Source organism: Bufo bufo, chromosome 5, assembly GCF_905171765.1.
Source record: "Bufo bufo chromosome 5, aBufBuf1.1, whole genome shotgun sequence".
Taxonomy (NCBI): domain Eukaryota; kingdom Metazoa; phylum Chordata; class Amphibia; order Anura; family Bufonidae; genus Bufo; species Bufo bufo.
In genome coordinates this window covers 439,907,732-439,925,968 of record NC_053393.1, presented here as the reverse complement: position 1 = coordinate 439,925,968, position 18,237 = coordinate 439,907,732, and the positions used below count along the sequence as shown (strand labels likewise).

General features: G+C 42.8%; 1 protein-coding gene across 5 annotated transcripts in view; it reads left to right on the top strand.

Moving 5' to 3' along the window:
- BTD (biotinidase) overlaps positions 1-18,237 on the top strand; it is a 94,487-nt gene that overhangs the window by 63,328 nt on the left and 12,922 nt on the right. For all 5 annotated transcript variants that reach the window (XM_040433559.1, XM_040433557.1, XM_040433558.1 and 2 more), the window contains exons 2-3: positions 10,483-10,712; positions 13,736-13,885. In XM_040433559.1, coding sequence (XP_040289493.1) covers positions 10,494-10,712; positions 13,736-13,885 — 369 coding nt within the window. In that variant the 5' untranslated portion in view covers positions 10,483-10,493. The remainder of the gene's footprint in view (positions 1-10,482; positions 10,713-13,735; positions 13,886-18,237) is intronic.

Below are 18,237 nucleotides of genomic sequence, written 5' to 3'. Positions count from 1 at the left end.
AAAGCAACAAGTTCACCATACCAAATATCTGTCCAATAAGCAATCCACATTGCTAAACTATACTCAGCAGTACTATCCCTATATATTACCATATAGGCAATAGATATAGATGCTTTATGAGGGTTCCTCCTTGAAGAAAAATAAAAAATAAAAATAAAAATAAAAAATAAAAATAAAAATAAAAATTCAAAGCACAAATATTGGTCAGATCCATCAATTTGTATAATACTAACTTTATTCTAGGACTGATCAACATCATCTAGATAATTACATAAATATGTTGAGGTGTATAATCTTTACTATACACTTCTATCCATCTATTGATCTCCTTGATAATCTGCATATTCTATTAGGCCACTACTGAACTGGCCAATGTGAACTGAAATAAAACAACCCATTGAATACATTAAACTCCTCATTAGGTTCAATTGATTGACAAATAGATTGATTGACACCACCCTATAAAAACCACAGCATCCTCTAGAATCCTCCACTTACTGATGAAGGGATAAAGTCCCGAAACGCGTTTAAGAGGATTAAGAGGATCATTGGATCATTGGATTATCCGCCGCTCTCTACAGAGCAGGAGAAGCACTGCGAGCAAGCCTAACAAGATTCCGCGATCACGTGACCACCTACGTCACTCCTTAGACGCGCGAACCACGCCCCCCCGGCGTCCTAGGCAACACGAGGCTACGCCGCTGACTCTGGAGAGCAGGATCGGACCACTACAGCCGACCATCAGGAACCACTACCAGAGGACCAGAAGGATACAAGCCACAAGCGTCAAGAAGGGTAAGTGATTTCTGTAGCCAGAGACAGTGCGGGACGCCGCACTCAGGCACAGAACACCTCTGCCTTCATACAGTATGTTATATGGATCCCAAACAAAAACAACTATTACCCACATGTAATATTTGTATAGACGCACCATCCTCTGTTGCGCAGCACTCTGCATAATTTGCTACTTACCTGATACCCCATATACTGATCCTACAAAGGGGCAATACAGGACAACATCCTCATTATAAGATCTTTGATTATAATCGATTTTATCCACCACACAGTGGTCACTTTATAAAAGACTGCAAGACAGTTCTATCATCCATATTTTTATGAAAGACTTTTATTATTATTCTCAGTTTTATTTCATATTTTTCCACATTTTTAAGAAGGACTATTTTTTCCAAGTTTTTACCCCTTCTCCATTGTTTCCCACATATATTATCATATATCCTAAACAAGACTTTGTGCACATAATATATATATTTATCTCTTTATATATTTTCTATTTTTGAAGGATTTTAAATAAGACCCATATCCGGGTTTTTCCACCACAACCCTATATTTTTCGTAGGACTACCCCACAGGACATCTATCACCTTTTCACCTACTGGTGATCACTCTACACACCCCGTACCCTCACCTAACTTTACTTTTACCCTTTTATCTACTATAATAGACCATCAATAAATTACCGTTTGTACCCTATATAAGAGTGTGCCTGCTTATCTCTTATTACTTGTTATTTTATGCTTCTGACTGGGTGAGTCAGACCAAGCAGCCTTGCACCTCTACCATTTGCCTGAACAGTAGAGCCGTCTACTCCACTTCTTTACCTTGAATATTCCATTTTTGCGTTTGTTTTTTTTTTTTTTTACTCCCAGTCTTCCGAGAACGATAACTTAAAAAAAATAAAAAATTCTGTTCACATAACTGTTTGAGGACTTGTTTTTTGCAAGACAAGTTGTACTTTCTAATGGCACCATTTAATATTGCATACAATGTAGTGGGAAGCTGGAAATAAATTCCACAGGGATAGTTTTATGGGCTTCGTTTTCACGAAGTTCTCTATACGGTAGAACTGACCTGTTCCCTTCATTCTCTGGGTCAGTACAAATACAGCGATACCACATTTATATAGTTTTTATTTTATTTTTATTACAGAACTTTAACATTCATACATAAAATAAGCTCATAACATGTATACCTTTTAAAAAAATAAAAAAAAAATATAAAAATCATAAATTTTAGGAATGCTGTTCAGTTTCCAATGGGCCAATAGGGAGCTCCTTGCTGCATCTAAAGTACGCATAACAACCTATCTCTGTCCCAATGAAACAGAACATATTCTCATATTTAAAAGGACTAGTTCTGGTGTGGGGAGCACCTCCTTTCCCACAACTCCAGAGATCAGTCCAAAAATTTCCCCCCATTAGCCCTTGGTCTTAATACAGGTTCAGTGCATGTGGAACAAATCCACAGGCTGACCTTTCCAACAGACAAGTGAATCCTGAGAGAAGACTTTGCATCTTAAAGCTGTTTAGTATTGATGATCTATTGTCAGGAGAGGTCATCAATATCTGATCGGCAGAGGTCCGACACCCGCCGATCAGCTATTTGAAAATGAGGTGGCGCTCCATGCGAGCGTTGCTTCTTCGTCATTACACTACGTTTAGTCTCCAGTGGAGTGGCAGCGTAGACTAGTACTCGCTCAATTCACTTGAATGGACCGGGTACTTGTATTACACTGCACTTCCGAGACAAAGTGCAGTGTAATAAGGAGGAAGCCGCACTCGCATGGAGCACCAACTCCTATTTTAACAGCTGATCAGCTGAGTTGCTGGGAGTCGGGCCTCCGCTGATCTGATATTGATGACCTATCCTGATGTTAGGTCATCAATAATTATGGCTGGAGAACCCCTTTAAGGGACGACAAGTATAGTAGCATTTGAATTTTCTTTACTATTGCTATTTGGTTCAGGCAGCCGGTATATCTGCAAGTCCATTCCACAGCCTGGTCCCAATCTTGTTTGTCAAAAACCCGATTCATATCAGCCTCCCACAGACACGTATAACTTAAAGGATAACTGTCACATTTAGACCCTAATTTAAATTTTCATATATGTAGTTACTAATAACAATAGACCAAGGAATGTGGGCAGCACCACTGTCTGAAAGGTACAGACGGAGTGCCAGCGGCTGAGTCGGCGATCCAACTCCAAACAATATAGAATAAATGAACTCCGCAGCACATCCGAGTAGTGAAGAAGTAAAAGAAGCTTTAATCACCAAGCATGCGACGTTTCAATCCTCTCAATGGGATTTTTCTCAAGCAGTGACATTGTGGGCAGTGCACAGTACATATTTAAACACATTGACATAATTAAACAATCAATGAGTAAATTACAAGCATTTAAAGTGATATATTAAAAAACTGACAACAACAGTGTTATCAATACAAAATAGCATTTCATGAAATTACATACAGTGTTACAGTGCAAACGATACCTGTATCAAATCCAACGTACAGTGCACAGACAAAATACTTTACTAACAATCATGATTAATTCAGGTGTATGCCATTATAATAACCAAAAATGTGCAGGTGTACCTCAGTAGAATGATGAGTTAGATCACAGGAGTGTGCGATGGAGTCAGAACACATGGGTCACGGCGTCTCAGACATACCAGTGCGCATGTCGCAGGACCTTCCTGGGGATTCCGATCACATGATCACCCATTCTGGTCATTCGATGTAGTGCGCATGTCGCAGGACCTGTGAGCATGTGATCACAGCATGTGATCACTCTTCCGGTCATGTGTTCAGGTAAATCATCAGGTCATGTGATTCAGTGTGTCACACGATCGGAATAAACGAACTTAAAGATTCAAGTGTTCAGTGGTATTCAAAACACATAGGAAAGCATGATTCCACAGCTATATTTCCAAAAATCATTATAGGGGACATATATATAACACCTAAAGTAAGCTATAAATATGCAAAGTATAAAGAAATATGTCATCTTAGAAATATAAGAATATGTATGCAGGCATAAGCAGTAGCGGAGTACATATGGCAGTGTGGGCACCCGGTATAGGATCATTGCCGACCCAGGCGCATCGAATCACATGGACAGTACCATTTATGAGTCACCCATCAATCTGGGAGAAAAAATAACTGTATACAACTGGAAGTACCATTGTTGTGTACAGGAAAGCTATATGTACTGTGCGGAAGTACCGCCGCTTTCCTTGCTATATAAGGACTTAGTTTATTAGTTGTTGAGTAGCCCCCTAGTCTAAACGAGGAATTCAGTATATGCGACTTATGTGGTTATCACAAAGTCCCAACCTGACTAGTCCCCCCTGTCCGTTGGATACCATCCCTGGAAATCCAACATGGCAGACCCGGGATCATCCTCTAGATTCCGGGGGCACATTAATATATATCCATAAAATATGTCAATCTTCTCCTCGAGACTGATGGCTCAAAAGGCCTGTCCAAATGTAAATCCGAGCACATGGGTATAGCAACTAAACCATCTCAGGTAATCCAACACCACCTGTGTATAATCAAATGCCTGCATACAATTCAAAAAAGGGAAAAAAATGTCTAGGAAATCAATATATCCGTGCATCAGTGCGGTGAACAATCATATGTCATGCTATGCATAAGACATGACAGTATAACCCGCTGTGCACAGAAACATGATCCCACCTATCTTGTTATAAAGGCATTTCTTTCTAAGGAAAATACAAATAAAATTGTATATGGCAATAAAGTAAGCGGTGTATATATATAGGTCCCATCATGATCCAATGGATGAATCTTCCAGCGCTCACCCTTTATTGTGGATACACACAATATTCACCATAATCCTGAGGGTAATAAAAACAATATATAAGAACACCTTGTTGTATAAACAAGGGGCACAACAACTTAAAACTCAACATAAGAGCAGGAGAGCAGAGTCAAGAGCACAATCACCTAGGACAATAACCAGGGCTTATAATCAACATTTAATCCCTGTGGTCTTAAAGTATTTAGTTTAGCAATCCATCTCATCTCACATTTTTTGAGAAGGGCAAGTCTGTTCCCCCCCCTCCGTGGTGTAGGGATATGGTCGACCAGCATACATTTAAGGTCCCGCTCCTTGTGGTCCATGTCAGTAAAATGCTTCGGGACTGGAAGGTCCATCCGTTTTTTACGGATGGTATATCGATGTTGATTGATTCTACTTTTAAAATCCAGTGAAGTTTCCCCAATGTATAATAACTGACATGGACACCAAAGGATATATATAACAAAAGAGGATTCACATGTCAAAAAGTGCTTGATGTAATGCTTCTTTTGCGTACGTGGATGCAGAAAAAAGCTGCCTTTTTGCATGTATCGACAATTAATACAATTTAAGCATGGAAAGCTACCCAATTTGGGACTACGCAGAAAGGTTTGGCCCAACTCCTTTTGTGTACCTATGTCAGTAAGGATCAATCTGTCTTTAAGGTTCCTAGTTCTTTTGTACGACATGAGGGGAGGGAGATGAAATTCCTCAATCCCCTCATGACCACTTTTCAAAACTGGCCAGTGTTTCAGGATAATTTGCCGAATGTGTGTACTGTCTTCTGTGTAAGTAGTTACCAGAGGAATTCTCTTGCTTTGTTTGTCACTATTTTTATTTTTCTTGGTAAGAAGCTCTGTACGTGTTTTGTATTGTATAGAGTTGAGATGTTGTTTAAGTAACGATACAGGATAGTCCCTATCTATGAAGGACTGTGTCATGCATTTAAGAGTGTCAGATAATTCATTATTATTACTGACTATGCGTTTGGCGCGGTAAAACTGACTCAAAGGAAGGGATTTGACCATGGCCCTGGGATGTGCACTGTTGTATCTCAATAATGTGTTGCGATCGGTGGGCTTAGAGTATAAGCCCGTCGATAGCACCCGATCATGTAAGGTCACAACAGTGTCCAAAAAATGAAGTTGTTCACATGAGTGTTCCAACGTAAATTTGATGTCAGAATCAATAGTATTCAGAAATTGAAAAAACTCCATAAGAGCCTCCTCTGACCCTGTCCAAATCAAAAAAATGTCATCTATGTATCGCCACCACTTCAGAACATGTCGGAAGTGGGGCGATACATAGATATATGTCTCCTCGAGGAAGGAGACCGCCATGTTGGCGTAAGTAGGGGCCACATTGGACCCCATGGCGGTCCCCTTCATCTGGAGATAGAAATGATCCCCAAGTAAAAAATAATTGCACGTCAGCACCAAATGTAGAAGTTGTATTAAAAAGTCTTGGCATTCAGTTGAAAAAGCGGACTGAGATAAAGCCTTGGTAACTACCTCAATCCCAAAGGAGTGCCTGATTGAGGTGTATAGGCTAGTGATATCTAGCGATGCTAGAATCACATCAGATGTCAAAGAAACCTCAGCCAACTTATTCAAAAAATCTGAAGTGTCTTGGATATAGGACTGGGCTGACAGTGCATATTGTCTCAATATTCTATCCAAAAAAATAGAAATATTGGACAACAGGGAACCGCGACCAGACACGATTGGTCTACCCGGAGGGGTTTTGAGACATTTATGTATCTTGGGCAATAGGTACAAGAGGGGTGTGATGGGATGTGAGACAGAAAGGAAGGTTCTGAGCTTATCATCAATGATGCCAGCTGTGCTGGCTTCCAGTAGCAAGCTCTGAATCCTCCTTTCTATGTCCCATTTGGGATCAGTGTGTAGTTTTTGGTACACCTCGCAATCCTCCAACTGTCGGTTGGCCTCTGCGATATATTGATGAGTGTCCATGACCACAATCGCACCGCCCTTGTCAGCAGGCTTAATGGTGAGACTGTGGTCATGGACATCAACAGCTCGCCACTCAGTTTGTGTGATGTTGGGGTGCAAAAACCTCTTCTTTTCATTCAACTTAAGCATATTGACATCTTTCATTACCGCATCAACAAATAAATCAATTGCAGGAGAAGACGCCGGTGGAATGAAATCACTTTTGTTAAATAAATTGTAATCACTCAGTTTCAATTCAGTATTAATACATGTGTTTGTCCTAGTTGGACGTGTTGAAAACCAGGTTCTAAGCTTCAGCCTACGGAAAAACTGATAAAGATCAGCTTCTAATTGTAACCAATCCGTGTTACTATTAGGGCAGAAGCTTAGTCCCTTGGCCAAGACAAGTTACTAATAACATGATATTCCAGAATCCGTTACTATTAGACTGACTTACCCCATATTTAATAAGATTCAGCCCTTAGCAACCAGTCTGCATAAAACTGCAATTTCACTATTCAGTTAAGATGGCCGCCACTGCCCTCACCCTGAGGCTAATCCCGCCTGCCCTCACTTGCCAGTAACAATAGCCCCCCCAAAAGTGTCAGTAACCAGAGCTCTCCCCCCTAAAGGGTTAATCTCATGCAACACAGTGAAAAGTTGAAATAGGGCCACCAAGGTGATATTAATCACCACAATCCAATACTCCAAAAAAAAATAATAATACGACAGTTATCCTTTAACTTACTAAGACACTGCCCTACTTGTAGTTCCTGATATGTGAGAGATATTTCGCCTTTACTGTAAGGCTAGTTTCACATGGGAACAGCCTGCCGGACCTGCTGGAATGCCGTCTGGTTCATTAACTATAATTGGGTCTGGAAGAGATCTGGTTGCAACCCGGAAAATATGTTTTAGAACCGACCTTTAACATAATTAACAATTTTAGATGGTACATTACTGGACTCTATTTTAGAAATGGTATCCTGCCGTTCAGTAATTTCTTATGAAAAGTCAAGAATCTCCTTCCCAAACTTCTGCTGAATCATGTGTAATGAGAGCCATGCATGGATCTTATACACATCGTCCAATGATATTCACTTTAACTTCGCCAGCTATATTTTGCACCCCCCTGAAGCTAGGACCCTAAGAAAATCCAGTTAAGAAGAAAAGCAAGCTATGAGGGGAACGCCTACTTCTTTAGTTTCTCCCGCAACGCTCGCAGGTATCTCTAGTTCCCCCCATGGTTGAAAAAAAATAATCTGGGGGAGAGGTAAATCTGAGATCTAAAAAGGGTGGATGTTGCATCAACTACTTATATTTACGAAGTGCAGCCTTCTCAGTCCACCATGTCCTGGACCCCACTACTTCAGCTGCAATATTAGTTAACTTTATATTTGGGAAACCCATCCCTCCCGGCCCATACAGAACGAGTTATTAAAGCCTGCAACTGGCTATTAAAACATAAAGGGATGTTGTGCATTTTCATAAGTACACAATATTATCTAATGATATTATAGCCAAAATTAATGCTCATTGCCTTTAACAGGAAATCAGCTTGAACCAAAGTTCTGTTATGTGGCTGAAAAGTCCAAGATGAGTTCATGGCAAGTTCAGTGTATATAAGAGTCATAGTGAATATGAATGGACATTGTATTTTAAAAGTTATTGCTAAAAGATATGGGTTTATCTATGGGGAGTATACTGGCTTCTACAGACATGAAGGGAACAAGGTTTGTTTCATGACTAAACCATTCATTATTCTTGCACCACTGAGGATGGAACAATAGGTCCCGAAACGCGTCTGGTGGCGGTTTCCAAGCTGAAGGTGTGCATCAATATCTACCAGTGTTGTGGTACAGCAGAGCCCCCGGCCCTCTCTGGGCGTCTTGACGATCCCAGTATGCAGGGGCGTAGCTAAAGGCTCATGGGCCCTGGTGCAAGAGTTCAGCTTGGGCCCCCCTTCCCTCAGTGCTCTGTGGCCAGGGGTAGGGGAGCACATAGCCTTCCTGCTGCCTGAGGCAAAAATTGAAACGGCACCCCCCCATGCTAAATTCTCGACCTAACCCCTTCCCTCCAGCCAGAGATGTGACGATCAAGCACTTTCTATAATACTGGTGTCTTCTTATGTGACACAAGGGTCTTTGGGCCCCCTCAGGCTCCTGGGCCCGGTAGCGACTGCTACCTCTGCACCCCCTATAGCTACGCCCCTGCCAGTACGCATGCACGGGGAAGTGTGAGAGGAGACGCTGCATATTCAAGCAGGCATGTAACGAGGTCTGTCTGTGGGAGATGAGCGCTCATTGCATCAGGGTCCGTGAGTAACAAATACATAAAGCATTGCTGAAAACAACTACAGATTAAAGAAAGCACTTTACTAATATAATATATGCGTATTACATACGAGTTAACTGGCAAAGAATACATATATTCTTGCTCCTGATGAAGGGGATTTTATGCCTTCCCCGAAACGCATTGAGCCACATATCCTTGCAATAAAGCGATTGACGAAGAAGTTGCTGACCCGCGTGCTGTTTGTCATCTCTATTGCATGACTGGAGGGCTGACTTCAATCTCCACCACACTACAGGCGATCCCGGCCGGGGGGTATTGCCCCAGTTTTCATGAGCTTTATCCTGGTGGTAACCCCCCCCAGTGAAGTCAGTTCACTAGAGTTTTACTCTGGATTGGTTTATTATGATTTATGACAGTACGTGTCCTACGTTTGAAATATATCATTATTGATGTTTTGATTATATTATTATTATTATTGATATTCTTATCTCAACATTTGGCACCTCCAAATTATTTATTACCACCATCACCATCACTGTATTTCTTTGTACTGTGTGGAGGATAAACCACTCCACTCGGAGTACCTTGGGCTACCATTACTTCTTCCACCATGGTTGTGTAGAGAGTGGCGCTTGCACCTTTGTGTCTTTTTACATTGTTCCATCCCATAAACTGGCCTGTCAGTAAGCGCCGTTTGGTGACGTGTAAGTCCTGACTGCCAAGTTTCCATTACCATTACCTGATCACCAAGTGTATAGCTTCCAGCTGCCTTCTCTATCTTCCCGCAACCCACCTGCTTCATCTCTTTGACTCTTCTAAATTCCTTCCACTATCATCACCTTTGGCGCCTCTGGTTGAACACTACCCTCGGGATACCTTTTTTTCTTTCTTTTTTTACGTGTCCAAAAACAATACAATAAGCCACTCAACTATAAGGGAATATTGGAGCAGACTGTTAGGATGTTTTATAAGTTTATTACCAATTAAGATAACCTTGTAATTCAGTTAACACCGAAGAGAGATACAATTGCCAAATATCAACTGACACTACTAACTGCATGCCAAAGTGAAGAACTACAAGACAAGGAAACTGTGTTTTAATTTTTTTTTATATATATATATACTTTTTTTATATGAACATTATATATGCGAGAGCTCATCATTTAAAGGGACCGTGATCATATAATAGGGTGTATGACTTCTGGGTCTTTTTATTTATATTTATGTATTGTTTTTTACTGTGTTGTATTATATACATGAATTAGTAAAGTTATATGCAAATTACTGTGAGCCAGCCATTTTTTTTAGAATTTTTTGTGTTTACTTATATCACTGAGGGGTGGTCAGTGGGCTGTGAGCATCCTCTATTCTATTGTTAATTATTTTGAATAAAACAATTGTAATCAGAGAGAAAGAATCCCTGTTCCTCCCCCAACTAATGGCCCCCATTAGCTGATGAAACACAGTGTGGATGTATATAAATTCTGGTGCGCTGTAGGAACGGTACACCAGCATCTCTACCCAGTGCAGAATGTGCCATGTCCTCAGTAAACGATGCCAACTGGTTATTTCTAGGCTAATAATAATTTTCCAAATTTTTTTTTTTCTAGACACAACTCCTATGACAGAGATGGGCATCAAAGTGGTAATCCAGGTGGTTTACTGCTGTTGTGTGGCGCAGGTCGTCTGTACAATCCACTACTACACTGCCGCAGTGTATGAGCACCATGCAATACTGAATGACAACTCTACAGCGCTGACCAGTCGAACATTTGCCTTGAAATTTATGTCCAAAAACCTAGATATATATGAACAGCAAGTGATTGCTGCAAGTAAAAGAGTGAGTAACCTATTATAACGGACAAGCTATTGTATTAGCTGACGCTGTATGTCTTTATGTTCCCACCGTTCACTTTCGCCACTTGCTTTGCACTTTACCCTTGCTTTATATGACTTCACGTACTGCAGTAGTGAGACTTAGAAGCCCTTCTCCCTGCTTGGCTCATAATATATATTTATATTTCGAACAATATTTTCTTGGATCGTTCGTGCAGTCATGTTGTAATCTGTGATGCGAGTCCAACGTAAATGTTAAATGTTTGTCATCAGCAGAAGCCGTGCACTAAAAACCAAGCAGAACCGCAGAAGAAGTATTTTTAGCATTTGATTTTCTGACAGACACGAGTGGTATACAGCATGTTGTAGCCGTAGTACAGAACATTATATTCTCATATATTTGCAATTCATAGCCAGACATACAGAAATTCAGCACAGACTTTAGACAGTGTTTTGCCCTCTATGGATTCCAATGTCTATACGTGGCAGCAGGCATACAGATGACAGACCTTTGATGATGATGGGTATGGAAAGGAGCCTCACAGTGCTGCAGAAAACAGTTCAGGAGACTGTGCATTGTTTTTCACTCTTAAAGGGGTTGGCCACCTTTTGGGGGGGGGGGGGGGGGGCAGACATGCATAGGGAAACATATTTATCTGCTTCCCAGTGCTGGGTCTTGGCTCCTACGCTCCCCAGCCTCGGCTGCCTTGCTCTGGTTTTCCCTCACTGTCAACATCAATTTTGACACCACTGAAGCCAATCGCTGACCGCAGCAGTGACCTGCTCCCCTTGTGTCATTCCAGTTGATCACGTGACACGAGGGGAGCAGGTCACTGCTGTATCCATTGATTGCCTGCATCAGTATCAAAGCGGATGCTGGCGGTGGGGTGACCCATCGAGGTAGCTGAGGCCAGGGAGTTAAGAAGGCGGGGTCCAGAGAACAGGTAAGTATGCTTCCTCTGGAGGTCTGTTCAGAGGGGTGAAGGTGCCAACTCTCCCCCCCCCCCACTACTCCAAAGGTGGACAACCCCTTTAAAGGGGTTCTCTAGACTACATGTAATAGGATGTATAATACTTGACGTTTATCAGACTGTTGCCAACCAGGATATGTCCTGAGAACATGTTTAGCCCAGCACAAAATAATCTTTTCCAACTATCTACTTGAGCCTATCCTGAGTCCATACGTTCTTGAGAGGGTTAAAGGGATTCTTCTACAGATATTGATGACCTATTCTCCGGTCTATATTCTGTCGGTTGGGGTCTGGCATCCGCACCAACCAGCTGTTTACAGCTGCTGCTGCTGAAACAGTAAGATCTGTGCACAGAGTAGTTTCTGGTGCCACCATACTGAAGCTCACCTCCCATTCACTTGAATTGGAGCTGAGCCGCAGTACCCCAGTATGTACAGATCTGTGTGCATCCTGCTCCAACCAGTCTGATATTGATGACCTGTCTGGAGGATAGGTCATCAATAGCTATAGACCTGAAAACCTCTTTAACCCTTTTAAGTCCTTAATGAACTTTATTGTTCAGATATCCGATCCTCAGGATAGGTCCAAATAGAGAGTTAGAAAAGGTTATATTGAGCTGGGCTAAATATGTAGTCAGGACAGATCTGGGTTGGTGACAGGCTGATGAACGTCAAGCATGGCCAGAAGGTCAGACCAGGAATCATTACAAGAATAGTGAGGTCAAGTAAAGTTAAGCATGCCAGGTCTAACACAGGGAATAAAAGAAAGAATAAGACAAGAAACTCACCCTAGAGGCTAGTAACCATGAACTGCAAGATTGGAGCCATACCTTTAAAAAGGTATTCTCATCTATACCATTGATGGCTAGGATTGTGATACCTGTCTTGTGTGGTGGCCAGATCATTGCCTTTATTTCCACAGTGAATGCGAGCTATGGAAACAGAGTTTCACATAGGGCTACATTGTATTCATAGCTTCTAAATTACAGAAACCGTAGCTCTCTGTGCTATGTTGTATCCATAGCCATCATGAATGATGGAGATGGGGATAGCTATTTTAGGACCTGAAGGAGTTGCATCCCATGTCATGTCAGGTCCCAATCCTACAGCTAGAGACAGGTAGTTTAGAGAGTCAGGAAGCATATCTCTTGGGACATGGGGTTGTGCTGATGGGATGATCCCTTTAAAACGATATTCCCATCTTTAGCATCTTATGGCATATCCAAAGAATATACCATAAAGATATAATTGCGGTACTACTACTAGGACCATAACCTGTCAAGCAAAAGTGGATACAATGACCTGCTTTTGACGATTCACAGGCATCTCAGTCTCCATACAGTTTAATGGGGAGGTGACTTGCTTGGCTGTTTTTGCAGGTTCCATAGAATTCAGTGGAGAGAGCGATATGCAAGCGCAGCCACTTCTCTATTACACTCTATGAAGACTGTAGCAGATTAGGATGGATAAACATTAGGTTACCGGACCCCCATTCCCCAATACCTAAGGCTCCCCCCAGATGTTATGCCTTTAATGCTTGAGATAGGAATATCCTTTTATGCCTTAAAGGGAACCTGTCACCTCTACTATGCTACCCTCACTGAGCGTTTCTAAATGTTCATTGTGTTACCCTAAACATATAAATTACACTTTTAATTTCATTTGCAGACAAATTCAATAAGTATTATGCATTTTTGTACTTCCCGACTTTTTGATGTAAATTAACATAAGAGTCATATCTTACTTGTGTGACCAGAGAAGTGTCATATTTTCAAGCTCTGACTCATCTCAGGTTAATTTGCATATGTATCAAATCGGTTTTTATACACAATAAAAGCACACAGAGCTATGGGGACTGGGTATTGCGGATGTGCTAGCGGCCATCTAGCAACCCATGTCCTCAGCTCTATACACAAAATCCAAGTGACAGGTTCCCTTTAACCAGTGGTATGGGAACTGGTTACACTTTCCGTTTTACCCCCCTCTTGGGGTTGTCCACCCTTATGTAGCAGATGTGTTACGTGAAATGCATTTAATAAAAATTTCTTCCATGACAGGGTGTTGAAATTATTGTCTTCCCTGAAGACGGAATTCATGGCTTTAACTACAGCAGAGCATCCATTTACCCATACTTGGATTATCTTCCTTCTCCAGATTTGCTGCCATGGAACCCATGTCTAGATCAGGACAGGTTTCAGGATACTGAGGTAATAAGGATATTTACAGTATTGTTGACGAGGTGCCCACCGACTCTCTCCTGACAGCAGATGTCAGGGAAAGAAGGATCAGACATATTGTATTTCGACATACCCAGTCCCTTGTTTCCACAGGAGGTGTCTGGCATCAGGGTAGGGTACCCGAATACATGTTGGACACAAGTTGTACCTTAGAGGAACCCACCTACTGTCTATGTGTATAGGGGTGTCTCTCCCTTCCCCTGACAGTAGATGTCAGAAGAAAGATTGGGTGTGTTGGATTTAGGCATGCCTGATCCCTTGTTCCCACAGGAGATCAGCTATTGCCAGAGGTGCCTGGCAATTGGTTAGGCTGCTCAAACACATACCGTAAGTTGTATGTCAGCTGAACCTTCTGATTATCTAATGACTATGTGAGTGTCCTGACCCTTCCCTGACGGCATATTTAGGAGGAGTGATGACAGTTCCATTTTATTGTATAAAATATAGACATTGAGTATTCTGTAATATTTACAGGCATACATGGCTAATAAGGTTATAATAGTAACTTACTCGTAAAGGGAGTCTGTCTCCAGTGACCGCCCCATCAAAAAAAGGAAGAACATAGGTAGTTTTAAGAGTGCTGAAGAGAGCATAGCGTTGGTGCAACAGGAGCAACGATGACACCCTCCCCCCCCCCCCCCCTGCTGCACCAATTGGCTCACTTGCATATTTAGAAAAGGCTTAATTATATTTTGGAAACGGATCCTTGGAATGGGAAACAGAAAAAATAGTTTACTCAGGTTTCCTAAAGCTATGCCCTTTGTTACATAGGGAGGTCGCAGATAACAGACTCCCTTTAAGGGCTCATGCACACGAACATGTGTGCCTGCCGTTTCTTAGAGACCGCAAAATCCACCCCCAATGCACAGGCGTGTGGCCTGCGCTGACTGATGCAGACCCATTCAACTTGAATGGGTCTGCGATCTGTCCGTGCCTCAAAAAATAGAGTATGTTCAAATTTTTTGCTGTGTGGCAGACCGAAATGCCACGGAAGCACTCTGCAGTGTTTCCGTGGCCTTACCCTCCATGCCTCCACTCCGTATCTTCCAGATTGTGAACCCATTTAAGTGAAAATGTATGCGGGCCAGCACATTCTTGTGCATGAGCCCTAAAGGGGATTTTGTTATGTTAATTAGACATGTCATCACATCATTAGATTTTTGGCAGCTCGGAACCACATTGGTCCTCAGAATGATTTGGTCTTTTGCCTTCTTTCTAGCTCTTGTTGAATAAAATGTTGGAGTACATTATGCCATATCCCCACCAACACTACAGTTATGGCTTGTTATAAAGGTACACTTTGGTAGTAGCACTTTAAAGAAGCGTTCCCATAAAATGTTTTATTTTCTGCCCAGTTAGAAAGGTACAAGATGTGAACTATAGTGAAGGTAATTTTACCAGTGACTGTATTTGTAAGTTATAACCTCCCTTCTAATCCTCAGCTGTGTCATGTGACCATCACTCTGACTCTCCAACTGAGTCTCCAAAGTCAATTACTTCTTTATTCATTCCTATGAGACCGACATTGAGGTTCCCATAGGAATACATAGAGAAACTGGCTTCCTGTCCACACATAAGATGCTGTATTATTTGAAGAGTCAGATTTTTGGTAACATGACACAACTGAGAATCAGAAGGAGGTTATAACTCGCAAATACAGTCACTGGTAAGAAGATTACCTTCACTATAGTTTACATCATATGCCTTTCTAACAGGTCAGAGAATAAATATTTCCAGGACGTCCCTCCATGACAGTACCCACTGGAGGATGTCCTATTGGATATCTGTAGGGACAGGAAGCGTGAAAAGGTTAAAAGGCCCCTCCCCTACCCTCCCACCAGTGTTCTTCCTGTCCCTACAGGGATAGGAGCAGTGAGAAGGGATCCCTGCTACTAGTAGGGAACAGCACTAGGCCAGGCTGGTCGGGGGGCTCATGCCTCTCCTCTTCAGCCTCCGTTGCGGCCTAAAGCCAGCACCCCTCGGAGAAGGGGTCCCCTAGCTTTCCGGGTACCTTTTTTTTCTGCTGCACGCCGCAGTACCAGGACGCTGTTGCGGCCTCCCTGATGGAGCTCTGCGCACAGCAGCGGCTCTGTCCTCCTCGGATGACACGTTCTACGTCACTTCCTGTGCGACCCGGAAGTAACGTGTCCAGGATAGCGGCGCGCATTCATGCTGGAGGCCTCAGCCGGAGGATTCGCATGTGGGGTCGACTCCTCTTAGGAAGAGTCCCCCGGAAGAGGAGGCGGATCCGGGCGGCGATGAGGGAAGGGCCAGTAAGGTAAGATCCTTTTAAAAAACGCTGTGATGTGTGCTCCAGGCGGTACATCATGGAGGCCCAGGGTTTGAGCAGGCTAGATGCGGTAGCTGACCCCCTCATCCAGAATACTGTAAGTAGTATCCGGCTGGTTAGGTCAAAACTCCTTTTGGGACCAGTTTTATATCTCCTTCTCCCCCTATTAAGGTGGAAAAGGAGACGGGACATAAACCACATGGAGACTCCAGGAAAAAAGCTAGAAAATGTGCTACGTGCACTAAGAAGCTTTCTGAGTCGTATAAGAAGGCCCTCTGCACGGATTGCTTGGCAAAAATCCTGAAGGAAGAACAACCATCCTTTCTGGAAGAGCTGAGAACCATTGTCAGAGAGGAAGTACAGGCGGCAGGAATGAGTCAGCCCCCTTCCCTTCCAGTTCCCTCTTCCCCTCCGTCGAAGCGTGCCAGAGTACACTTGGTATCAGAGTCGGAGGAGGAAACCGGGTATCCTTCGGATGAATTGGAGGAGGAGATCCCCCCTTCCGTGTCAGAGGAACCCAAGAGATTTCTGTTTTCCTCAGAACATCTTGACTTGCTCCTAACAGCAGTGAGGCAGACCATGGCGGTTGAGGAGGAGGAGCCGAAACGTTCAGTACAGGACGAGATGTTCGGCTGATTAAGGGCCAGGAAAAGAAAGCTTTTCCCGGTGAATACGTATTTACAGGATCTTATCAAAGATGAATGGGAAGAGGGCGACAAAAAAGCTCTATGTACCCAGAGAATTTAAAAGCAGACTGGCTTTCAACCCGGAGGAAACAAAACTTTGGGATGAGATTCCAAAAGTCGACATCCAGGTAGCCAAAGTGGTGAAGAAGACGTCCATACCATTCGAGGATTCCTCACAGTTAAAGGACCCCATGGATCGGAAGATGGATGGTCTTCTGAAGAAAGCCTGGGAATCTTCGGCAGCTACTATTAATGCTAATATTGCAGCAACCTCGGTAGCTCGCGCCATGTGCCTATGGCTAGAGCAACTGGAAGAGCATCTCAAAATGAAAACTTCCAGGGAGGAAATACTTGAGTCCTTACCTTTACTAAAAATTGCAGCGTCCTTCATGGCAGACGCTTCGGCAGAGTCTATTCGTTTCACAGCCAGAAATGACGCCCTTACAAACACTGCAAGGCGGGCCCTCTGGCTCAAATCCTGGACAGGAGACATTGCCTCAAAAAATAAACTATGTGCAATCCCCTTTACCGGAGCATACCTTTTTGGCCAGGTCCTCGATTCCATTTTGGAAAGTGCAGCGGACAAAAAGAAGGGGTTTCCAGAAGAAAAGGCAAGGAAACCAGTACAGCCCTTTCGTAAAACCTCTAGGCAGTTTACATCCTCAGAGAGAGGAAAAGGTAAAACGGGTAGATGGAGCTACCCTAAAGGAGGGAGAGGTAGGGGTTTCCTTTTCAATCCTAACTCAGGCCCAAGCAAGCAATGACATCAGGCCAGTAGGGGGCAGGCTCCGCTTGTTTTGGGAATCCTGGATTCGGGTTACCCAAAATCAGTGGATCCTCAATTCCATCCGAGAAGGGGTAAAATTAGAATTTCGCGGTCCTCCCCCGGAAAGATTCCTAATCACCAAATTCCATTCGGTGGGGCAACAAAATCAGTTAGGTCTGGACTTACAAAAGCTTCTAAAATTAAATGCTATAGTCCAGGTTCCGGAAGAGCAAAAGTACTTGGGTCACTATTCAAGTCTCTTTCTAATAAAAAAAACCGGATGGATCTTACAGGACAATTATCAACCTGAAGTCCCTGAACAAGTCAATAGCCTATCACAAGTTCAAGATGGAATCCATAAGATCAGCAATCCCGTTAATTTCAGTTGGAGATCTACTATGTACCATGGACCTGAAGGATGCGTATTATCACATCCCGATTCATCCTCTACACCAGAAATATCTCAGGTTTGCAGTCATCCAGGAGGGGACTCTCCTTCATTATCAGTTCCAGTGTCTCCCCTTTGGAATTTCGTCAGCCCCTCGCATTTTTACAAAGGTCATCACGGAGGTTGTGGCGT